The sequence below is a fragment of the Silurus meridionalis genome, chromosome 28 (genome assembly GCF_014805685.1).
Source record: "Silurus meridionalis isolate SWU-2019-XX chromosome 28, ASM1480568v1, whole genome shotgun sequence".
Taxonomy (NCBI): Eukaryota; Metazoa; Chordata; class Actinopteri; order Siluriformes; family Siluridae; genus Silurus; species Silurus meridionalis.
The window spans coordinates 14,130,412-14,156,659 of record NC_060911.1 but is presented as its reverse complement, the minus strand read 5'-3'; the positions used below and the strand labels follow the sequence as shown (position 1 = coordinate 14,156,659).

At 42.3% G+C, this 26,248-nt stretch overlaps 1 protein-coding gene across 4 annotated transcripts in view; it reads right to left on the bottom strand.

The window, feature by feature from the left end:
• The window catches only part of LOC124381290 (girdin-like), a 58,018-nt gene that overhangs the window by 21,081 nt on the left and 10,689 nt on the right, over positions 1–26,248 (bottom strand). For all 4 annotated transcript variants that reach the window (XM_046842761.1, XM_046842758.1, XM_046842759.1 and 1 more), the window contains exons 4-14: positions 15,246–15,315; positions 9,835–9,893; positions 8,642–8,725; positions 8,416–8,556; positions 7,583–7,758; positions 4,405–4,486; positions 3,467–3,625; positions 3,217–3,363; positions 2,981–3,128; positions 1,232–1,404; positions 703–840 (exon numbers count right to left, since the gene is read on the bottom strand). In XM_046842761.1, coding sequence (XP_046698717.1) covers positions 703–840; positions 1,232–1,404; positions 2,981–3,128; positions 3,217–3,363; positions 3,467–3,625; positions 4,405–4,486; positions 7,583–7,758; positions 8,416–8,556; positions 8,642–8,725; positions 9,835–9,893; positions 15,246–15,315 — 1,377 coding nt within the window. The remainder of the gene's footprint in view (positions 1–702; positions 841–1,231; positions 1,405–2,980; positions 3,129–3,216; positions 3,364–3,466; positions 3,626–4,404; positions 4,487–7,582; positions 7,759–8,415; positions 8,557–8,641; positions 8,726–9,834; positions 9,894–15,245; positions 15,316–26,248) is intronic.

Genomic DNA, 26,248 nt, shown 5'->3' with positions numbered 1-26,248 from the left:
TATTAATGCAGTTTATTTTTATTAACATTTGTGAACAAAGTTTATTTTAAATAAAATGCCTGCTTGCTTAGATAATATTCTATAATAAATAAAATATTAACCATTAAAATACACTTTTTATTATATAGATTAAATTGAGTCATTGATCAAATTGGCACGAATTAAATTGATTAAATACAATTGAATAAATTAAAAAATGTAATTAAATTTAATTGTTTACCTTTGTAAGACCCCATTTGGGTAAGATAGATGTTTTACCTTCAATATGTAATTTTCTAAAGCTATGTTTTAGAAAACACTAAACATCTAAACACAATGAAAAATAGTGCTAGACTTTATTATAAAAATAATAAATAAATAAAAACAGTACTAAATTATAAAAATGGGCTAAAGAACATAAGCATAATTATTAATAATAAATGATCAATAAAAAATATACTATACAACTATATGTATGGATTTTTGCCGATTGCCGATAGTTCTAGCGATCAACTATCGGTGCCTCAACCCCCATCAATAACTAAGGGAAATTGTAGTTTAAAAGCTGTCTTTTTATTGTAAAATAAATGTAAAAAATTTAAATTACATGCCTCTGGCATTGTTGAAGGTCCTTCCAAATGTGGGGACCGCATTTTGGCCATTTCCCGGTTGCTCACTTTGTTTTTTACAACAACAAAAAAAATGCTATGATTTCGGGTGTACCTGTCTCTCCGAGTTCTCAGTCAGAGTCTCCAGGGTTTTCTGCAGCTGTGCTTTCTCCTTCATCAGATCCGAGCTTAGGTTCTCAGCGCTGCGCAGACTCTCCCTGTCCGACTGCGCTTCGTTCTCCAGCTGCCCCAACTGCGCATACACACAAACACACCTTGACATGACAACGTAAAGCCTATTGTGTTACACACATCTGTAAACAGGAGTGCAGCTGTGGGGTTTCTCTCTAATCAAAAGGGGGGCGAATCTGACAGGGATAATAAACCCCTTTACACCCTTTCTTGCTCACACTCGTTTATTCAGGATAGGATGGGGCGGGACCGAGTGTCTGCGTTGTCGCTCAAGTGACAAACGTTGGCCCTTAAACACGTCTCCGGGCTCATTTTCAGCTCTTTAAATAAACTCAAACGTGCAATTACGGGGCATTGTGCGGCGTAAAACCCGTCCTACATGTCCAAAACCCAGACCTTTGGGTCTCCTCTTTATTTTTCAACAACCAAACCACAACTATTACTCTTCTAACCTTCTGACTGAGCCTCAAGTTCTCCTTTTCAGCCTTGACGAGGCGGGTGCTGGCCTCGCCACGGCCCTTCAGCTCCTCCACGGTCTTCAGAAGTGCCTGGTTCTCCATCTCCAGCTTCAGGAGGCGGCTGGAGGTCATCTCGTTTACCTCGTGGCCCAGGGACTTCTGAGGAACTGCAGGGAAAACGAGTATTAAAGCGTAAAATCGATTTTCCTGCTCCGTCTTTATACGAAGTTTGTCTGAGAGCAGCTTTATAGCCCTTAGCGAGGAAGTGATTAAATATTGAGAATGTGATAATGGCAGTGATACGTTTTGTTTTACTGGATAATAATAAACACACCGGTAAAAACAATCCTTACAAAGAAACTTGTTAAAAGTTGAATGTTTGATTCCTTTTATATGACAGACAATGATTATAAATCCTTATTTACACCGATCAGGCATAACTTTATGACCACCTGCCTAATATTGTGTTGGTCCCCAAAAACAGTCGTGACCCATCGATCATTAACACCATGAACTTCTTCAGCAGTTTGAGCTACAGAAGCTCGTCTGTTGGTTTGGACCACACAGACCAGCCATCGCTCCCCACGTCCATCACTAAGCCTCGGCCTCCTTGGAGCACTTTTGATAGATTCTAACCACTACAGACCAGGAACACCCCACAAGTGCTGCAGTTTTGGAGATGCTCTGACCCAGTCGCCTATCACAATTTGAGCTCAAACCCTTACATTTGCCCATTTTTCCTGCTGCCAACACATCAACTTTGAGGACAAAATCTTTACTTGCTGCCTAATAAATCCCACCCACTAACAGATGTCATGATGAAGAGATAATCCGTGTTCTTCACTTCACCTCTCAGTGGTCCTAATGTTGAGGCTGATCGGTGTATTAAAGAATACGGAAATAATTTCATCCACTTTGGAGTAAATTGAACGTTGTGGAACGTCTCTCCGGGACACATCAGTTGTTACCAGTGGCCAGAGCCAGAAATCACTGACTTACATTTTATTATGCAGTAATACCTCGTTAATTAGTTCTGGAACGTGTAGCGAGTACTGAAACCGACGAGTACTGAAGAAGTAGGTATTAGCATTTTGAAAAACTTTAGGACCCATGATTTCGGCTTAAAATGCACAGAAAGAGAACTCGTGTTAGTTCATTGATCTGTTCATTGCGAGAGTCGGTGTTGAGTTCCGAGCGAGTGACGAAACTTTTTTTGTTGTCATTACGTGACGAATACCCTGGTGGTCTAGTGGTTAGGATGCGGCGCTCTCACCGCTGTGGCCCGGGTTTGATCTCCGGTCAGGGAACAACCCCAGCCATTAGAGTTGCACAAGCCAGTGCGCTCTTAGTGCCGGTCCCAAGCCCTGATAAATGGGGAGGGTTACGTTAGGAAGGGCATCAGCGTAAAAACATGTGCCAAATCAAACATGCGGATCATCCGCTGTGGCGCCCCCTAATGGGAGAAGCCGAAAGAAAGTTTTTTTATTACGTGACGAATACCGAATTTGACGAGTTCCGCGACCGACGAGTACCGAAGAATTACTGTCAATGAAAATGTATTCAATTATTCCAATAGTCATTATATTATGTGTTGCTGGGGTCAACGACCTGCAGAATCAGATTTTTCGAGTTTGCAGCACTGGGGGCCACCTAGCAGGTGTACAGTAACCTCTGCACTTAGAGATTCTTTGATTGCATGATCCCAGACCTCACAAACCCACTCTAGAGCAAAAGCATCCGTACCGTTGGTGACCTCGGGTGTGGTTTTGGAAAGCTGCTCCAACTCCCATCCGAGGTGCAGAGACTCGTCCATGCTCTGTTTCTGAGCCATCTCCAGGGTCAGGTTCTCCTCCAGGAGCTCTTCTATACGCTTCCTGTCCATGTCTCGCTCCTAGCAAATACAAACCCAATGTAATTAGGATCAAACCCTTTGTATTAGAGAAGGCATAACAATTGCATTGTAAAATACAAACATTTACCATCTCCATGTCATGGATTTTGGCTTTGAACTGCAGATTCTCCTTCTCGAGCTCGTGCAGTTTGTCCGAGCGAGCCCTGGAGCCTTCCAGCTGATCCTCCAACATGCTCTTCGTCTCCAGCAGGATCTGATTGTCCTCTTTGAGCTCCTGTGGGCCGTGCAATGCGTACGTTAAGAACTTCTGGAGCTGTGGATGAACAACAGAACCCGATCGGACGCATGCCATTGTGGCGCGTTTCTTTTTATCCTACCTCAACCCTGGCTTTGTAAAATTCGATGTCATGGAGACGCTCTTTATAACGTCCCACTTCGCTCTCCAGCTTGTCCACTCGGATCGCCTTTTCTCTCAGAGCGTCCAGCTCATCGCGGTAGGCCCTTGCAGAGCGTGCATCAGATAGCAACTGGAGATTCTGAACACACACACACACACACACACACACACACAGTATACCTACATTATAGGGACAAAGTTACTGGGACCCTCTGAGTCCCTGTCCACAAAATCAGCTCCATGAAGATATGCTTTACACAGGAGGGAGTAAAAGATCTTGAGTGGCCTGCTTTAGAGGTCTGATCGTTGGAATGAATTGGAATGCTGACAAAAGTTTGTGGACACCTGACCGTAACACTGGTATATACGTATGCTTCTTTCTGAAGATCCCATTCCACGTTCGTTGTTTATCCACTCTTCTGGGAAGATATTTCACTAGATTTTGGAATGTGCTTGTGCGAAGGTGTTCAATAGCTTTGGAGCTCGATAGCAGATCTTTTAATCCAACCCATGTGAAGCAGATCTTAATGAAGCTGGCTTTGTGCACAGCGGCACTGCCATGGTGGAACAGGCTTAGTTTTATACTACCACATCCAATCCACATCTACTCCTATACATTTGTGCTCCTCCAAATTTGTCTGGGGAAGAACCGTATGTCTGAAAAAAGTAAGGTGACCCAATCCAGGTGTCCAAATAGTGTATATACACACTATACAGTGTATAATGCTACATTTTTCATTAATTCATTAAAATCAATTTTACAATTTTAAAGTACCAGAGTTCAAATTTGCCAAGGAAGGCTAAACCCCCCCAAAACGGACATTTTAGTTTTAATAATTCTCTTTATATGTCAATCGGGTGTTAATCTGAAGTTCTCAGTTTGATGGAGCACATCGGAGTTGTGTTTTTTTTTTTTACCTCCTGCTGAAACCTCTTCAGCTCTTTCTCCAGGTTCTCCAGCTCCTGCCGGCAGTCCAGCAACTGCTCGCTTTTCTCTTCGCTGGAACACACACACACACACACACACACAATTATAATTTACCAGCAGTTCCATCTCAGCACACAAGGCGTAATAAAAAAACCCTTCTCAAAACCAGTCACATGAATATGACTTCCTTCGAAGAAATTAATGTGTTTAGCAAATAAATTTTCTCCTCCTCCTGGTGTTACAATTAGGAAAAGATTGCTATTTAATATCCACATTAGGGCTCTGACTGCTTTTATTTTTTTCCCCCGTCTCAACGAGAGGAAAAAAAGAAAAAAAAAACGAACGCTCTGAGGGCATGCAAATCTGCAACGGTCTCCTCTGAACGGAATGAACACACACTCTTCTCACATAACCGTCTCTCCCTGAGCCATCCGGCCCACTACATTTGAATAAGGAAGACCGCAATAATAATAATAATGAGTTAGTATGGGGTCCGTGTGCTCACTGTGGCAGTAAATGGAGAAAAGGTGAAGCTGCAGGAAACTTCCTGATGTTTTAAAGCTGTATTTCTGGCACTGATGTAACCAAACTAGTTCTTGCAAATCATGAGCAGATGCTATACTATGTAAGACCCTCTTTTTTTCTTCTTTCAGCATGATACACTATTTGGACAAAAGTATTGGGACTTTTTAAGCCATGTGTGGTTCTTCCTCAAACTGTTTGGAAGCAGTAGCATGGAATTTTCCCTTCACTCGACACAAACCTTTTCCAGTATGAAGCCACAAAAAAACAGATCCATGAAGATATGCATTCCATGGGTTGGAAGATGTGAAGGATGTCATGCTATAGAACCCCAATGAACGTTGTTGGGATGTGTTTTCACACTAACTGCACCCCGGGACCATCCTCACCTCACCTCACCTACATCAGTACCTGACTTTACTAAACACTTGTGGCTGAATGAATCTCACAGAAAATAAAGTGGAATATGTTCCCAGAAGAATGGAGGTCATAATAACAGCAGATTGGAGACTAAATGTGAACTGGGCTGTTCCAACCTTAGGCAAGAAAACAAATCCTGACTGAATTGCAAGAGAAACAGTTGCCAAATCTCCTAAAAAGCAGCAAAGGTGGAAATGTGCAGTGATAAAACCAGTAGTTGTGTGCTCTAATAAAATCTCTGTAAGTAGGCCAAAGACGTTTGAAGAATATCAGGGTATGCAAGATTATCTTGTGATCTGGGTCGAATCCCCAAGGCATCTGACCCGCCGCCTGTCCGCCGCACAGACGTTTATCACCATGTCACGGCCTCGTGTAAAGAAAAACAGGCCGTGTCTGGCCTCATGTGATAACCGCGACGTGTCTCACATGCGCCGTATGAAAACTTCCTGATCGGCTGCACTTCACTCAACTTCCTCCCATTTCGAAACCGCTTCTCCATCCAAGTGACCGCTACTTCCAAATCCCTCCCGCTGTGCATTGTCTCTTGAGGTTAATGCGCTTTTAAGGAGGAAGTTCAATTATTTACAAAGTAAAAAAAAAATAAAAAATAACATAGCAACGACTATGGATTCCAGGACCTTGCAGAGGAAGTGCGTTAAAAAGCACGGTTCATCATTTGTCGTTAGCAGGAATTTCAGTACGAGTTGTGAGTCAGGACGAGGAATTTTGATGATGATGAATAAACACAGTGGCTTGTGCAAGTTCTATTGTGCTGTGTCACAAGGGTTCAATCCTAACACATTTTTTATAGGGAAATAAAGAAACTGTTTATGGTGGTTGTCAGAGAACATCCTGTTTCTACTGCTCAGGACGTTCAAGGCTGTAGTGGTTTAATCTGACAAATCCTTTCAATCATAGGGTTCAACAATGTTGCACCATTTATGTCCCATTCCAGAAAAACAAACACACAGATTAATTTAAGTCCATAAGAATATCTATAATATCTTCTGCATCCACATGAATCCAACAAACCTTAAAAGCAAATCTGTTCTCAAAGTTTTGTCCTAAAAAGAAATTCATATTTTACTTATAACTCAACTCAAAAACCAACAAGAGAGTGGATGATGTTCTGCAGTTTTCAAATCTCTGTATTATTAAAGTAAAAATGAAAAGAATTTTTCCTATACTTCAACTGATAAAAGTTTGGAAATGAGGTACAAATTCTTTTAAACCAAACGAATAAAGAAATGTACAGACTTGATATCCATTGAAAAATCCTCACTCAACATAAAGAACACACTCTTTACATGCTCTGAGCATCCAGACAGTTCATTTCTCCAAACATTCAGCTGAAATACATTGCAGTGCCTAAGAAGTTCTTCACTAGGGATTTATATAAGATCCAGTTCATCCCAGAGCAGTTCGATAGGAATCCAGTGCGGTGACTGGGCAGGCCGTTCCATAGATAGATACCACTCCAGACGACTGTTTGCTCTCTAAATAACGCTTACAGAGCTTGGACGTACTCTCGGCACTCTTCATCGTCTCGTTGTACTGTTAAGTCCCTTCCAATGAGCCGCAGTCCAGACGGAACCAACCAGATTGGTTAAAGTATGGAATGGTAGAATTGTTGCTTCAGGATTCCTTTCACCCCATTGGAATAAGTCTCCAACCTTTCTTGTTTTAAAACAACCACAAACCTTCTACCAGAATATTTGACTGTGGGGGTGAGGCAGTGTGATCATATCTTCTCTTCTGTTCTCTATCTTACACTGGTAATGTTCTTCTGGTAGACATAAAAATGTCAAATTTGGCTATTTTTTTTATTCATTTACTGTCTAGTTCTTGTGTGTTTTTGCCTTTTAGCAAGTTTTTGTGTAGAATCGAAAAAAAAGGAACATGCATGTGTCTCCAAAAACCACAGAAGACAAGGTGTTTCCACACTTTTGACAGGAACTGTATGTTGCTCAAAAACTAGCCTAGCTACTCCTTACGAATCGGATTAAAAACGCTGACTTCACTATAGCTAGCGAAAATTTTCTAGGCTTGTTGAAGACATTAAGTACTGTCAGTACTCTACAACTAGAGGGTCTTTGTAATCTGGAAATAAGTGTTTTGGAAACTTTCTGGATTTATAACAGGAATCTTGGGAAATTACTTGTGATCGGATTGTCGTGTGAGGATTCCTGAGAAAGACGAATAACAGGATTTAAATTCGGGACTCACAGCTCCTGGCGGAGGCGTCGGATCTTGGCTTTGGCGTCCGCCAGTTCGACGCTGAGGTGCTGCCTGCTCTCGGTGCGCCGCATGCTGGGCGAGTCGCTGGGAGACTGAGCACAGGGCGGAGGAGGTGGAGGTGGACACTGACCGCAATCTCGCTCCTGGGTCAGCTCCACGATGGTCTGCGGAACAGAGACGCAAAAAAGTCAACACTATCCACACAAGAAAAATGATTCGGATGGGTTTATGAGCCATTTGTGATTATATGTGTAAGAATATATGATGTCCTACAATATCGATAACTCGTAAGGAGAAGAGAAACACAAAGCCGGAGCTGTTTATAGTTCAGTCAAATGTTCAAGCAGCGTTCAGTCCGCTCCGGAGAGAAGAACCAGATTAAGGTCAGGATTTCATTTTAATTTTAGGTATTCATTAAGTAGAAACCAAGGACAGAGGAGAAATCTCGGAAAATGAGGTCACATTTCGACACATTAGTAGAACGGGTTCCTGGGGTTTGAACTTGATCTAGATCTAGCCTTCATAATTGTGTAGAACATCCTGAAAATTATAGAATGACCAATTCATGTGTGAGGATGAAGAAACTGAGTGTATATGGTGTTTTAATGAATAGAGGAGGATCCTGGAAATGCTTGAGAAGCTACTGGGGCTCAAGGGCAGGACTGCAGCGAATCACAGCTTCCTAGAATTCCACCAATCTCGATTAAAGCTCTAGGTGCTCTCAACCAATTACCATCCAGGATTAATACACAGCTCGGACCAATCAGCATTCAAGGTTTTATTTTCATGGGCTGAGCTAAGAATTTCAGTAACAATCGTACCTCAAGCTGCTCATCCCTCTCGTCGACCAGTTGTCGAAGATGGAAAGCCAAGTTTCTGGAGAGCGAGTCTAGGTCCTCAGGAGGAGAATCGCCCCCCTCCAGCCACTGCAGGTCCAGAACGTTCTCCTGATTGTGAGTGACCTGCGAATTAAATGCACACACTAGACTCCATTTGTCTGCCCTACGTTTTTGGAAGTACAGCTTTTCATCACTGTTTGCGTCGTACCTCCTGAATGTGAGACGCGATGGCCGCCTTGGTGTCAAAATCCAGCGTCTGGATCCTCTCGATGTACTCCTCCTTTTCTTCGCACTGTAAAGGAACAGAGAAGTGAATCCCAGGAGAGAATCTGCAAGCCATTTCAGACGCAAATAACAACGATCAGGCATAACATTATGACCACCCATCAGGCATGTGTTGGTGCCAAAACAGTCCAGACCAGTCGGGCATTAACAGCATTAACTTCTTCAGCAATTTGGAGCTCGTCTGTTCAATCGGACCACACAAATCAGCCTTCCCCTCCCCACGTGCATCAATGAACCATGGCTGCCCAAGACCCTGTCGCCCTTCCTTGTAGCACTTTTGATAGACCCTGACCACTGCAGAGCGGAAACATCCCACAAGTGCTGCAGTTTTGGAGATGCTCTGACCCAATTTGTAAAACTCGCTCAAATCCTTATGCCCATTTTTCCTTTTACAGAAGCAGGATGTGCTTTACGTCTGATTTGATCCAATCATACCTTTATAGTCAGATACCATGTTATGCCCTTGCCCTGGTATCATGACAACCAAAATGTGTGGGTGGAGCTTAAAATTTCAGACCATTGACTGGTAAACAGAGTTATTTATAGTTATGGCATCTGGCAGACGCCTTTATCCAGAGCGACTACAACTGAGCAGTTGAGGGTTAAGGGCCTTGTTTAGGGACCCAGCAGAGGCAGGTTGGCGGGCTGGGATTTGACCTTATGACCTTCCGATCCAGAGTCCAATGCCTTAACCACTAAACTCCCACAACTATAATCAAAATCACTTCAAATCAGAAAACAACTTCACATTCACTTTTTTTGCAAAAAACAAGAGATTAACATATAGCTTCCTATTGCCCTTATTAGTAAATATCTATTTAAATATATACTTTAATACTAGGGTTATACTAGGGATAAATGAAAGTGTTGGCACCCCTTGGTTTATGTCTGGTGTTTGTGTGTGCAGGATTAACCCCATCCTCCTACAGAGCAGACCGCTCCTTGCCCAGAGCTAATCTTGGCTCCTGGCCAGCGGATGCCACCTGTCAGGCTTATGGCATTATCGCCTACTTCTCTTTTTTACAATCTGGAGTCTCTACCAGCTGCACAGACACTGTAAATCATGACAAAGATATGTGTGTGTTTGTATATATATGTGCTTGTGTGTGTCTGTACCTGGACAGCACATCCTAGCAACAGCAAGAGCAGCTTCTTCACCTCAGCAAGCCCTTGTTCTGAAAGCAAAGAAACCACATCATCATAAAACGTGTACACATGTACACCTGTTGAACAGAAACACTTTGATGCAATAAAAAACAAAAACAAACATAATCCTCAGCCCCTCAGCACACCCCAGACTGTGGGAAGCCAAGACGAGGCGCAAGGCAGCTGTTAAGGGGAGATGAACTGTTAACACGCCAGAATTAAGAAGGGAAAAGCAGGTGGTTCATCCAACTGGGCTGCTTGGCACCGACGTTCCCGCTGAACCAGACGAGGGGAGGGGCTTAATCAGAGAAAAACAAACATACGGGCTGTTTAACGAGCGTGAAAAGTACTACTGCGAGGAGTCGGCCAGGACACCACGACAACCTCCTTCCCGTTTGAAGCAAAATAAAGCCCGCACAAGGATCGGATTTCTCGTACACACGGCGTATGAAATCTAAGCTTCAGTGTGTTGATATTTCCTGAGCTTCTAATAGGATGTGCACTTCGACTTGGCCCAGATTTATGCATCACCACCGAGTCGGGCTTCTGGTCACACACACATATGATCGACATCATCCTAAAGATTTCGCAGTTATTGAGAAAACGTTGCGGTTGTAGAAAAATTACCACTGTTTATTGTACTGTTTATTTATATTCATATTGTTTACTCATCTGTCATTATTTAATTAAATCTAACATATATCCTAGCCTTACCAACCTGGACATATAAGCAAATATGTTACATTGTAAGTGATAAAAAGTTGACTCTCATTTAATCTAATCAAATCTAATCTAATCTGATTAAGGAGTATAGGAGTCATTACACATTTCTCCCTGAAATATATATTTACTACAACAGGATTCTATTTTTGCATTGATCTCATGATTTGCATTGATCCCGCCTATTATAGCTATAGTATTTTTTTTCCAAGTTAAACAGGATTGGTCCACCTGTCAAATGTGTGGAAACACCTGGTCTTTTATGGTCTTTAAGACATATACATGTTCCCTCTGTTTCTAGAGTATAAACGAGGTAAAAGGGCAAAAACAGACAAAAAACTGAACAGCCAATGAGTGCAAGGAAGTTCTATGGAGTATAAACGGGACATTTCCGTCTCTACCAGAAGAACTTGACTACGGATCATTGTAACTGAAGCGTACATCCAAACAGCCATCTTGAGTGTTATCTATCTGTCTGTCTGTCTAGATTCTGTCTTTCTGTCTATCTACCTAGATTCTGTCTGTCTGTCTGTCTAAATTCTGTCTGTCTGTCTGTCTAGATTCTGTCTGTCTGTTTATCTATCTAGATTCTGTCTGTCTGTCTATCAATCTGATTATTACTCTGATTAGAAGAAAGGGGGTGGGGCTTGTACGATCAATTGCCTTGACCGTACACAGTAGATTGGGCATTAAACCCATTAGGAAGTCTGTTTACGTGATTATGGAAATTATGCACGAAAACGCACACCGAGCTGCAAACGAGTGCTGCAGGATCAACACGTTATACGGAATCAAAGAAACGTGATGTAAGCTGAAGTATCCACATGAGCTCTCCCTACAGGAAATGCTTTTTCTTAATCATAAAAAGATGAACTCGCTTTCTCTCGCTCTTACAAACAAACTCCTGGATCCTGAAATGGAAATCCCTACTGGTTTCAAATCAGGTCCGCTGTATTTGCACATCAATTATTCAAGGCCACTTGGAGGAGCGATAGAGTGAAGGAGAAGGACGATAGGAAACATTGCTCTATCCACACCCCAAAATACGGTATTTCACAGTTCTTAACCTCTTCTGCCATCATCCTGACAGGAAACTAGAGGTCACAGGGACCCTGCCAAACCTCCAGCAGTTCCTCTAAACAATGTGTGGTGTGCAGGAAGAGGAAACATCTTCTTCTGATGGACGATGAAGCTTCATACTGACTCAGAGTGGTTTCCTGTAGAGGTGCTGGATGATGTCACCGACGATCGCTTCCGGTTTGGGGCTTTGACACATCCAGCATGACGTTATATGTTTGAACAATGAAGCTACGATCACTTATTGCCCTCATAGCTGTGATCGTTGGCTTGTTCACCATTTTCCTTTGGTGAATCAACATATGCACTGCAAAAACTCCTCATCTTGTCAAGACATAAATTCTAATTTTTAATAATTAGACTAAATCGACTGCTGGGACTAAGTGTTTTAGTGTTTTCTTATTTCAAGAATATTCACCAAGTATCATTTTCTCACTGCACTGGCGGATCATTTAACTTGTTTCGAGTCTGTATTTTCTTGAATCCTGCATTTATTTCTTATATCTAGACAGCAATTTTTGCAGTGTGGCCAATAGACTAGTTTATACCCTGCAATTCGTGTTATACACGATATGTTTCATTCTGCTCACGTGTTTTTTGTCTCCTCTAGCTACTAGTGGTATACACAATCACTATGATTTTCAGTAATTTTGTGTGACAAACAGTAACATCTGTTAGCTTGTAGCTAAAGAAACGTTTAATGGACTGGTTTGAGGAATAGTGTATATTATATGGTGTAACGCTAATATGAGCATTTTCTCACACACTCCACTATGCTAACATCCTAACAACCTGCTGCTAAACTGCAGCTGTCCTGACACGTCCGCCAGGTCCTCCAGCTGTCCCTGTTTACAATGGCTGATCTGAGCAGCTGTCAGGGACGTATCTAAGCGCTGAGAGAGTCGGTACAACCTGGTCTGAGTGAGTGCAACTTGAGACAGAATGGTGACCTGTCTTTTTATGAAGACAGAAAAAAACAGAGAGAGAGAAAACAGTAAGACAAAAGTGGTGAAGGTAAAGCGAGGGAATAGTGGATAGTGTTAGCGTAAGAAAGAGAAATCCATGAGCAAGAAAGCAACAGAAAAACTGTGTGGAAAAAGAAACCAAGAGCAATACAGCAAACGCTCCGTGTTGCAATACGCTGCTGTAATAATGATGTTTAAAAAAAAAATTTGGCTCAAAATATTATATCAAAATATGCTGAATTATTTGAGATTGTGGGATTCTTGAACAATCGGGATGTAAAACAACTGATCAACCATTAACGCAAAATCCATCAGCGGCTTTATCCAACATTCTGGCTTCGCTCCAAGAAGCTCAAATGGATCACTAGGTGCTTTTTTTTTTAAATCAACGAGAGAGAGACAGGAAATAGGAGACTCCCATATGTCCTCTTCTTACAGTCTTATGCAAAGCGCAATATTTCCGGACACTCAATCATCTCTCCGTTAGAAAAGACAACCCTTTCACTTCTAGGTTCTGGGATAAATTGTGCGATTTTAATTGCTACACTAGAAAGGGAGTCGTTGTCTGTTTTTTGTGTATGGATAAGAAACATTAAAAAAAAGCCCTTCTCGCAATTTTCTGCTTTCAATATTACATCGAAAAAGGACTGAAGGCATCGTAATTTACATTTAGTTTTCCGATGGCAAATAAAAACACTCCGAGCACAGAGACTGACGAGGAGAGACTAGCTAATCGTTTTCCTCTTGGACTTGAACACGTATATTTCTGATGTGAACAAACCACACGGAATTCCATGAACTGAAACGAGTGACTACAGAGAGACTCTAAACTAGACAAAGAACGAGTGAAAGACGAGTGAAAGACGAGAGAGAGAGAGAGAGAGAGAGAGAGAGAGAGAGAGAGAGAGAGAGAGAGAGTGTAGCCTGAGGTGAATTGGTGTTTAGCTGATAACGGGCCCCATCCCCCATCCAGCTCTAATGACTGCGTAATAAAAAACACATGGCTGAACAGTTCCACATGAAGCAACCGCTGCTTTCCTGTGGCTCACTGTGAAGTACTGAATCATTAAATACTGAGGTACTCGGATAATGAAGTTTTCAGTAATGAAGCGTTTAGGTACCAAGGCCATGCTGATTTCTATGAGGTACTGAGGCACTGATGTGATGAGATATTGATGTATTGAGGTACTGAGGCACTGATGTGATGAGATATTGATGTATTGAGGTACTGAGGCACTAATGTGATGAGATATTGATGTAATGAGGTAATGAGGCACTGATGTGATGAGATATTGATGTATTGAGGTACTGAGGCACTAATGTGATGAGATATTGATGTAATGAGGTACTGAGGCACTGATGTGATGAGATTGATGTAATGAGGTAATGAGGCACTGATGTGATGAGATATTGATGTAATGAGCTATTGAGGCACTAATGTGATGAGATATTGATGTAATGAGCTACTGAGGCACTGATGTGATGAGATATTGATGTATTGAGGTACTGAGGCACTAATGTGATGAGATATTGATGTATTGAGGTACTGAGGCACTAATGTGATGAGATATTGATGTAATGAGGTACTGAGGCACTGATGTGATGAGATATTGATGTAATGAGGTACTGAGGCACTGATGTGATGAGATATTGATGTAATGAGGTACTGAGGCACTGATGTGATGAGATTGATGTAATGAGGTACTGAGGCACTGATGTGATGAGATATTGATGTAATGAGGTACTGAGGCACTGATGTGATGAGATATTGATGTAATGGGGTACTGAGGCAATGGGATACTGAGGCACCAAGATACTTAGGGACTCAGACATTGATGCAAGAAGGTAATGAGGCACTGAAATAATGATGTACTGAAATACCAGTGTATTGAGGAACTGATATATTAAGAGAGACAGAGGTATTTGTGTAATGAGGCATTGCGGTACAAGTTCTGGGGTAATGAGACACTGATGTACCACAATAGAAAGGTATGAAATTGATATAAATCTGACACTGAGATATTGATATACTGATATAAAGGGATGTGAAGGTACTAGGGACTGGTGTACCGAAATACTGAGGTACTTAGATACAGAATTACTGAGGTAATGAGACACTGATGTACAGTTGTACCACAACAGGGAGGTATAAAAGCGTTATAAAAACCCGAGGCACTGGGATACTGATGTCCTGAGATACTAATATAATAAAGTACTGATATAATGGGGTGTCTGTGTGCTGGGATACAGAAGAACTGATGTACTGAAATACTGAGATACAGAAGAACTTATGTACTGAGTTACTGAGGTAAGGATGTCATAGGACACAGAGGTATTTGTGTAATGAGGGGTTGGGGTACTGGGGTAATGAGGCACTGGGATATTAAGGTAGTGAGATCATAATGAACTACTGATTGGATATTAAATCTTCCACTAACTGCAGTTTCAAAGCATTTTCCAAGGAATTCTGAATAAAAGGTTTGTGGCTAATAATTGCTGGGGAACGTCTTACAAATTTAAATGAGATAAATCCAGAAAAGGTTAAATCCATCAGCAAAATGTATAGTTTTTCGAATAGAGATGGTGAGGGAGGAAAAGAGAAAGTTCAAAATCCCCTACCAGTGAGTGGGGTTCGGCCGAGCACCAGTACGTTGGGCAGGGGCATCATTACCAGCTGCTGTAGGGTCTCCTAAACACAAAGAGAAGAAAACACACACAGTTCATCAGTTATCAGTCCAGATCTCCTTCTGGTTCTCAGCTGTGTGTACCTGCTGCTGCTGTCAGCACTTATTCAGCTGCCGCTTATCCACCAGCATGGATCAATACTAAGTGCTTTAACAGGCTCTTTAGACTATGCATTTATTGTATATCAGCACACACACGGAAAAGCTTTTAGCAGCCCCACTGATGGCAGGCATTCATGCTTTCACCTGAAACAATTAATAGGAGGTGAGAGTTTAAATCTTGAGCCACACAAAGACGCATAATCAAGGATAGAAATTACACTGAAGTAGAAAAATCTGGCTACCAGTTCCCTTTTGTAAATTTGTATATCTACTTAACTCAGTTGATTCTAGAGTGTTATTTGCATTGTTACCTTGTATAGCATTATTTATTCTATAGTGTCCTATAGTGTTGATTCTAGAGTGTTGGTCTGTGCTTATTAGTTCTCTCAGGTGATTAATCAAGGGTAGTTTCAGTCTCACCTGTGGTAAAATCATACATTGATCTCAAATTGGCAGATCGTTCTCATCCACATCACAAAGGTCACATTGCCAGTAACCTCGTCTTCCCTCCTCTGTTGTCTCGATCTCAAACAGCTGCCCTATCCTCCCTGAATGCTGAAGAGGAAATCTGCCCAAACTTCACTTCCTTCTTAACAATGACTACACCACACACCCAGGAATTCCCTGCTACTTCATTTTCAAGCTTCTCAACCATAGCAAAAGAAAATATACTGCAAGTCATCCAATCTTGCAATCCCATTACCTGCCCTCTGGATCCAATCCCTTCAACTATGCTTCAGACCTGTCGTTCATTTCCATAATCGTCAATGATTCCTTAACATCTGGTCATGTAGCAACTACCTTCAAGCAAATGAAGGTTATTCCCACCTTGAAGAAACCTGCTCTGGATACATTGAACATCAACAACTACAGACCGTTATCACTTTTCTCCTTCCTTACTAAATCTCTGGAATGCACAGTTTTTAACCAACTGTCTTTCTATCTCTCACAGAACAACCTCCATGATCCAGACCAGTCTGGCTTCAAAGAGGCACATTCCACAGAGAGGGCCCTTTGGCTGTTTCTGAGAAACTACATGCTGCTCGATCAGCCAAGCTGTCATCTGTACTCGTCCTCCTCAACCTTTCAGCAGCATTCAACACTGTCAACCACAAGACTCTCTTGTCTACCCTCAGGAGCCTCGGTATCTGTGGAGCAGCATGGGAATGGTTTGCTTTCTACCTGGAAGGTCGCTAATACCAGGTGACATGGAGGGGTTTCGCATCTGCTCTACACAGACTCTCCACTGGTGTCCCACAAGGGTCAGTACTTGGTCCCATCCTTTTCTCTCTCTATACCCACTCTCTTGGTGAAGTCATATCCTCACATGGGTTTTCTTACCATTGCTATGCTGATTAACTCATTTTTTCTTTTCCCTTCCTCAGTTACCACAGCTTCGGCTCGAATCATGGCAAGACATATGATTGTGAATGAGTGCTTATCAACTAAAACTCAACACCAGCAAAACAAAACTGCAGGTCATCCTAGGAGATTCATCTCCAGGTCAGGATCTCACAATAACTTTAAATAACTGCTCTGTCCTTCAGTCACTGCTCGCAACCTTGGAGTAACTATGGACTATTAACTGTTCTTCTCCTCACATGCTATTCGTCCACTGCAAATAATCCAACACTCAGCTGCGCAACTTGTGTTCAAGCTGCCCAAGTTCTTCCAAACCACTCCACTGCAGCGCTCGGTCCACTGGCTTCCAGTAGCTGCACGTATCAGATTCAAAACACTGATGCGTCCCTACAAGGCCATAAATGGACCAGCACCATCTTACCTCAGAGACCTCATCACATGCCCAGATGCTGGTGCTGTTACTACAGAGTCAATGAGAGCTGCTGCTGTAAACCAGATGTTTATAAGACAATTTATTTTATTTTACTAGTGTTTATATTTCTGTAGCACCAGGACACCCTGAATATTCCCTGTATATGTAACCCACTTGGCAATAACCATGAGTCTGATGTTTTTAAGGCTCGGTCAGTTTGTCCTCTGCGATTTCCTTTTTATAGTATAGAAGAGCTCTTTTTTTTTTCTCGAGCTCCAGTGGTTACAAAAATGGGCTGAGGCAAGCAAACACAGGCTTTCTGGATCACATCTAGACTTCCCGTAGCACTCTAGTGTGGCATTATTGCTTTTTTCTAAAGCCTAAAAAAAAAATCTCAGACTTCTGCTTTGTCGATGCACAAACAGAAAAACAGAGGCAAGAAAAACAGGAAAACGTTGGTTGACAGATGCTCTGGGCTGCTTATAGAGATTACACACTGGTTATCTGATCAGTTTTTTATATTCAATATGGCTGGTGCTGCCTTTAAAGTCTGTCACTTTGTTAAACATGTGACATTTGAATGCTCCGTGAGTGTTTAAAAAATATCCAAAGACCAGCAGTTTTTTGCCACCAAGGTCATACACTTACAGCTTCCTCAAAGCAAGGAAAAAAAATAAAAATTAAAAAAAAAATCTCACACACACACACACACACACACACACACACACACACACACACACACACACACACACACTCTCTCTCTCTCCTAATCTGTATTTAATGAACCTTTCAGCTCTTTCACACCAATGCAAAACGAATCCACTCAGTCAACTCAGAAGTCGCCATCTGATCTTATTTCAACCGATAATAAGACAAAAGAATGAGGATATTGTGTGTGTGTGTGTGTGTGTGTGTGTGTGTGTGTGAGTCAGATAGTAAAGGAGGATTGTAAGTCTGCTAGCAGCCAGTGAGTCAGCTCCATTCCCATCATCTCGCAACTGTAACACCGAAAATAGAAAACAGAGAAGGAAATTAAAGTTGAAATGTGACCTGAAAAAAACCTACCGCTTATTCGTTCACCGTCTCTCGGAAATTTAAAATAATTTCTACTGAACAATGACGTGCATCTCCAAATTAGAGACTATTTAATAGTGTTAATAATAATTCAATGGATAAAGATACACATTAAAGCTGTTTTGGTGCAGAACAATGACATACGGCTAAGTTATAATCTTTAATGAAAGCCACGCCACCACTACTCAAACTGAAGCACACAGGCCACACCTCCTACATTAACACTATCACACAGGCCACACCTCCTACATTAACACCGAACACACAGGCCACACCTCCTACATTAACACTAAAGCACACAGGACACACCTCCTACATTAACACTAAAGCACACAGGCCACACCTCCTACATTAACACTAAAGCACACAGGCCACACCTCCTACATTAACACTAAAGCACACAGGCCACACCTCCTACATTAACACTGAAGCACACAGGCCACACCTCCTACATTAACACTAAAGCACACAGGCCACACCTCCTTCATTAACACTAAAGCACACCGGCCACACCTCCTTCATTAACACTAAAGCACACCGCCACACCTCCTTCATTAACAATAAGCACACAGGTCACACCCCCTTTATTAACAATAAAGCACACAGGCCACACCCCTTTTATTACCAATAAAGCACACAGGCCACACCTCCTTCATTAACACTGAACACACCGGCCACACCACCTTCATTAACACAGAACACACAGGCAACACCTCCTACATTAACACAGAACACACAGGCCACACCTCCTACATTAATACTGAACACACCGGCCACACCTCCTTCATTAACACAGAACACACAGACCACACCTCCTTCATTAACACAGAACACACAGACCACACCTCCTTCATTAACACAGAACACACAGACCACAGCTCCTTCAATAACACAGAACCCACAGGCAACACCTCCTACATTAACACTAAAGCACACAGGCAACACCCCCTTCATTAACACTAAAGCACACAAACAAAGAAAAAAACATAGGTTTAGGGTCAGACGCAGAGCTGCTGGTTGTTAAGTCTCTTTTGTCCAGTCCTGCTTTCGTTCTTCAGAAGGGAAAGTGTTTCAGTAAATGTGAAGCCACTGATACTATGAGCCGGGAGATTTGCTGTAAACATGACCTGACAGGTGTGTGTGCAGGGAGATGAAGGTTAAATGTGAAGCCACAATAGTGGCAGGTGTGTGTGTGTGTGTGTGTGTGTGTGTGTGTGTGTGTGTACAGATGCTGTTGTTGACAGATTCTCCAATTCTCAAATTTACACCAAAGAGGTATAAATTTAAGCTAAGAATTCAATTAAAGGAGGCGTGGCCTGTGTGCTTTAGAATGAGAGAAGGAGGTGTGGCCTGTGTACTTTAGAATGAGAGGAGGTGTGGCCTGTGTACTTAAGAATGAGAGAAGGAGGTGTGGCCTGTGAACTTTAGAATGAGAAAAGGAGGCATGGCCTGTTTGATTCAAAATAAAAGGAGGCATGGCCTATATTGTTCAGGCTCAGTAAAAATGGAATGACCTGTGTGTCAGTCTGAGAGAAGGAGGCGTGGTCTAAATCCTTCAGTCTCATTAAAGGAGGCGTGTTCTGTAACTTATTAGGATGTTTATATTATTTAAAATATGCTCCATTATTTAATTGGAATATAGAGAAGAGATATAACTATAAATGATATAAACGTTGTGCAATGAGAGCTGCGATTTTGCAGTCTTATTCAAACCCCACATTACGAGTCACCATGGTGATGCGGCCTGAACTCGGCAGCGTATCCGACAATGCAAACTGTAATTAATCAAACCCGTCACAGACAGACTTCCTCTGCTATTATGTTCCTGCCTCGTGGACGGTCATTCGGCACTTCATGGCGACACACGTGTCAGGTTTTTGTTTTGCCTGCATCTTCGAGCTCACGCAGCGACGACCTGCCTGCCTCATTTCCCCCTAACGACCTTGAGTACCGGCTGTAATTTTGGATAAACGCCGGAAGTCTGTTGTAATCTGGTCATTATCGTTTGTTGGGCTTCCTACAGACGGTGAATTCAGACACGAAGCGAAGCTCAGCGCTATGAACCTCCGGCCAAATTCTCAACGGATGTGGATTATATGTTGTTTAAGTGCTGTTTGGCAGCCACGGCAAAGCAGCAGGGAGGAGCCGGGGGTTGCAGCTGCAGCTCTGAGGCTTCTGTGTGTGTGTGTGTGTGTGTGTGTGTGTGTGTGTGTGTATGCATGGACATTTCCTTCCCTCATTCTCTTGGTTGTGTGTGTGTAGAGGCACGAACAAGGGGGTGACTGATCGCGTGTCGTCTTTAAGAAATAATGCTAACGATCTGAATCATGCCCATTCTGCAGACCCGGTGCGGTCGCCATGGCAACAGTCAGGTTTATTCACCCTTTATGTGTGCGTGTGTGTGTGTGTGTGTGTGTGTGTGTGTGTGTGTGTGGGGTGGGGGTCTATCTTGCCTTTCCCACAGTTGCACCGATTTTTAGTCACACTGCGGCTCTGATAATGCGCTAAACAGAAGGTAATACGGTTCCGACTTACGCTAATAAATAATATTAACAATATAATTATATATCTTCCCTCTTCAGTATGACACAATATGACTCAGAAAGCAGGAATTAGCCAAGAAGGCACTAGATAGCATAGAATTTGCTTCGAACTAGCATAGAAATCACTGGTTAGCATAGAAATCAGTTTGAACTAACATAGAAGGATCCAGTTAGCATAAAAAAAGCAGTTCAGATAAGGTAAGAATTTGGTGGTTAGCATAGAAATCCTGTCGAGTTAGCATAGAAATAAATTCAAATGAGGTCAAACGGCACTAGTCCACATGAAAATTGATGCGGATTATGTAAGAAGGTGCTAGTTAGCGTAAAAATTGGTTTGAATTCGCATAAAGGCACTAGTAAGCATACACTTGGGTTTGAGTTAGCATAGAAATTCTCAATTTGAAAACTGCAGCTAGTCATCATCACACTGTGTACTCTGTTTTAAGTTGAGGATTAGCGCCAGCAAATCAATGTTGCCGTGTGTTTTTGACACACTGACCTGCCTCTGTGTGTGTGTGTGTGTGTGTGTGTGTGTGTGTGTGCGCGTGTGTGTAGGGAAGTACATTTGGCCTGCAGCTATTCCACATTCAGGACATGCCCTAATAAACTGATGTGATGTGCTCTCAGCCCTTCAACACACACACACACACACACACACACACACCATCACAGCCAAAACACAAGATGCATAAATAGGTCACAAGGTCAAGACTACATGATTCATAATTGATTATTATGGAAGATGTTTCACTAGATTTTGTGGGGATTTGTGGAGATTCTTTCAGTCACAAGGGTGTTAATAAAGTCACCTGATGAGCCCTGGGAGTTGAGGGGTTGGAGCTTTATAGCAGGAGATCTTCCACTCCATCCCTTGTAAAGCATTTCTTCATGGAACAGGTTTGGGTCTAATAGTTGCAAGTGAAGAAAACATTTCATCTTAAGGCGTTCTAGAGATGTTGTGCCTCTAAATTTGTGGTAAGAATTTGAGGAAGAACCACATCTGGGTGGAAATGCCGGGTGTACGAATACTTTTGGCAACTCTGTGTAGGTCTAAACTGTTAAACTTTACATTTTATCCTTATAATATAAATCTGTAGTGATTTATAGCAACATGCAAGGGGGAAAAATCATCAGTGGAGTCAAAAATCATCTTTGAGGACAAGAGGGGGTAAATAAACTCCCCCCCGCCCCCCCAACCCCGGCTGTTTTCCCCCGACTGGACGTCGAACAGGAGGCTCTTTGTGTTTGCCGACTTCTACGTAACTCCCTAAACAAACTGCTGTGTTTTTGAAAGCCAGGACAGAGCGAGACTCACTGATGTGGGAGTCGCTTCTATTTCCATCCGAGTGGCACGGGGCAGAAGGGGGAGAAAGAAAAAAAAAGTCGCCTACATGTGCGTAATTGCTTCCAAAAAGAGCTCAAAGGGGGGGAAAATGTGGTGTATGTGCTCATGCTCGGTAGCCTGAGGGTTCGGGCCAAGAAAAGAGCTCTGTTCATCTCACGGTCCAAAAACAAGACAAGCCTTGAGGTCTGTAGAGGTCTGATGATGTCTGCCAAGGTTTACTGCGGTCTGTAGAGGTTTGGTGACATCTGTAGAGGTCTGTAGAAGTCTGTAAGGGTCTGTAGAAGTCTATAGAAGTCTGTAAGGGTCTGTAGAGGTCTGTAGAGGTCTGTAGGGGTCTATATAAGTCTGTAGAGGTATATAAAAGTCTGTAGAGGTCTGTAGAAGTCTGTAGAGGTCTATATAAGTCTGTAGGGGTCTGTAGATGTCTGTATGGGGTATATAGAAGTCTGTAGGGGTCTGTAGAAGTCTGTAGACGTCTGTAGGGGTCTGTAGACGTCTGTAGGGGTCTGTAGACGTCTGTAGGGGTCTGTAGACGTCTGTAGGGGTCTGTAGGGGTCTGTAGACGTCTGTAGGGGTCTGTAGACGTCTGTAGGGGTCTGTAGACGTCTGTAGGGGTCTGTAGACGTCTGTAGGGGTCTGTAGGGGTCTGTAGGCGACTGTAGGGGTCTGTAGGCGTCTGTAGGGGTCTGTAGGCGTCTGTAGGGGTCTGTAGACGTCTGTAGGGGTCTGTAGACGTCTGCAGGGGTCAGTTAATGTAGGTAGAGGTTTGTTAAGGTATAGTGAAGTCTGTACAGGTTTGCTAAGGTCTGCCGAGGGTTGCTGAGGTCTTGTGAGGTCTGTCGAGGGTTGCTAAAGCCTGGTGAGGTTTGGTGAGGTCTGTTGACATCTATAGAGGTTTGCTGAGGTCTGTAGATATTTTTTGGGGTCGGTTAAAGTCTGTAAAATTCTTTTGGTTTGGTGATGTCTGCAGTGATTTGATGAGGTCTGTAGAGGTTTGCTTATGTCTGTTAAGATTGGCTAAGGTCTACTGAGGTTTGCTGAGGTCTGCTGAGGTTTGATGAGGTATAGTATGTTGAGATTTTCTGAGGTCTGTCGAAGTCTGTTGAAGCCCCCACCACCCCACCCTCATGTCTCAGAGAATGTGATGGTTTTAGCAGTCGTGTGTCTAGACTGAGACGTCCCACGCCTGCATGTTCCCCCTCCATTAAAAATCCATCAGGAGCAGACGTGATTCTGGGGTCTCAGGTTTTATCCAGCCTTTATGATGAAAGCAGACTTCAGCTTATTCCGATTTATTGGCACTCGGTCCCACAGACGTTAAAGCTCTACCACAACAAATGCCGTGGAGGTGATTGGAGTCGAGTCTTAGCGACATGTGGGCTTTATCGCATCCCACAGTCCCATCAGAGGACGTACGGTTTGGATTTTTGCTGACTCGGCTCTCTTTAATCCCTCTGCGGATTCAGGCAGCACGGAGCTCTTTCAGTATTAATCCCAACATTTACTTGAGTTCAAATAAATCAAAGCTTCTCTGAACGGAAAGCTGATTATAACGGCTTGAGTGATGTCAGTTTATTCCTACTACTAAAAATACGTACGCACCAGTGAGTCGGTTTGCAAGGAGAGACTGAATGTGAGCAAAATTGATATCGAGTTTGTGTGGTTCGGTTTCACAATGAATAAAACTGAACAAAATATAAACCTGTGTCTGAGGATCCAGCAGAAGTGATCATTAAATAAATATTTAGACAGACAGATAGCTGTGTCCTTTAGATCTGTACTTACAGAAAACTCCCTATATGTTATTGTTTAATGAGTTAACCAGAGGCAAAAGTGGCAGGGAAACACTCCCTGAGACCTCATGAGGGAAAGACCATGAGAGAAACCAAACACAAACGAGTCAACAGCAAATGCCCCTTCATTTTAGTTCATTATTCTATCTTTCCAACTTTCTATCCATCCATCCATCCATCTATCTATCTATACAGACTTCATGAGAAAGAAACCTTGAGAGGAACCACTCAAAATGGAACGTATCTAATTTTGAATCGGAGTCTGTCTAGACAGACAGACAGATACCGTCTGACCAATCAGATACAATAACTCAATAAATTTGCTGTGATCTGACACTGAAGCTGAAGCCATTGAGGCAGTAAAAATCCCAGGTGTAGATTTGCAGGGTCTGTTATTACCACACTCTGCTCTGTGATCTGCACTTCAGCAGATGTACTAATGAAGAAATTCCACCATCTTTTTTTCCCCTGCATTTCCCGCATTCCGTAGTCCACATCAGGCGTGTCGCATCGCGTTCAATTTCTCCATCCAGCCCGAAGTCCAATTTTCTAAAACCATTCAATACGAGTGTGCTGTTCACCTCAGTGCTGTTAAATATTTGATCCTGACTGGTCAGAAGGTGTTAATAGTAATGAGCTACGATTCCCGTCGTGGCGTTTTCTTTATGGAAATGTCAACATTTATTAAAGGAATCTCCAGTGAGGAGTCTCCAGTGAGGAGTCTCCAGTGAGGAGTCTCCAGTGAGGAGTCTCCAGTGACAGTGAAGTCAAGTCTTTCTAAATAAATGATAGATTAAAAAAAAATCTAACAAAGAAAAGTTTGATTTATTTAGCCACTATGGATTGTTGTATGTGTCATTTTTTTAGAATTTACAAATGAAAAGATTTTTCCTGTGTACAGAATAAACTGAATACTAAATCGTATTGTACTGAATCATTGAGACCATCAGTCCAGAGTGGTTTCCCGGAATAAAACCTGCAGACACCGAGCACGCTGCCGAAGTAAACGGAAAATTCGAAGTTATTTTAAAAGAAAAAAAGAACATGGTGGAAAATGCCCTCGTATTCCGCAGGCTGGTGCGATGAAGTGCGATGTGGGAACGCCGCCTGTTTTCCACATGCCTCTCGCCAAATCTGCAGATGTGTTACAGCAGGAACGTCTCTCACACACAGATGTGGTTAAAGTCACTGCTTGTATTGAATATTAGGCGCAGAGGGACGGTTTGATGTTTGGTGATTGAATTAGTGGTGAAACTCGGCTCGGTGAGGGTTTGATGATTAATGAGGTCACATGACGCTGCAGTCACACGCTGAGGTTACGACTGTGTGACGTGTAACAGGACGGAAGGGAGTTATTAGAGCTCTTTGAGGCATTGGGATCGTTTGAAAAATAATCGCTTGTTTTTCTTTCCATCACAAATGCATTGTACATGTGCAACGTGTTCAATGTTACGCATTTGTATTCATTATAGAGCGACGCATTGCAATTTCTATTCCTTTATGTTGTAGGACGTCCTCAGCAATTTAATTCAACTCAAGGTTTTTTGTGTAACAGTGGACATTGTCCCAAAGCAGGTTTATAAAAATCATTACGCTCACGTTATGTTTATTCCTAATGAGCGAGCCAGTGGCAACATTCCCTGAAACTTCATGATGATGAAACCTTGAGAGGAACCAGACACCACATAAACATCACTCTCTTCCTCAACACCAAATGCCCCCTTCATTATAAATTATAGTATCTATCTATCCATCTATCCTATCCTTACCTATACTATCCCAACCTATAATATACTATCCTATCCTATTCCCACCTATCCTATCCTATACTATCCTATCCTATCCCCACCTATCCTATCCCAACCTATACTAACCTATCCTATCCCATTCTATCCCAGCCTATACTTACCGATCCTGTGCTATCCCAACTTATCTTATCTTAACCTATACTATCCTATCCTTTACTAACCTATACTATCCCAACCTATACTAACCTATCCTGTCCTAACCTATACTAACCTATACTATCCTAGCCTATACTAACCTACCCCATCCTATTTCAACCTATACTAATCTATCCTATCCTATACTAACCTATCCTGTCCTAACCTATACTATCCTATACTATCCTATCCTTTACTAACCTATACTATCCCAACCTATACTAACCTATCCTATCCTATCCCAACCTATACTAACCTATCCTATCCCCACCTATCCTTTCCTATACTATCCTATCCCAGCCTATACTAACTGATCCTATACTATCCCAACCTATCTTATCCTAACCTATACTATCCTATCCTA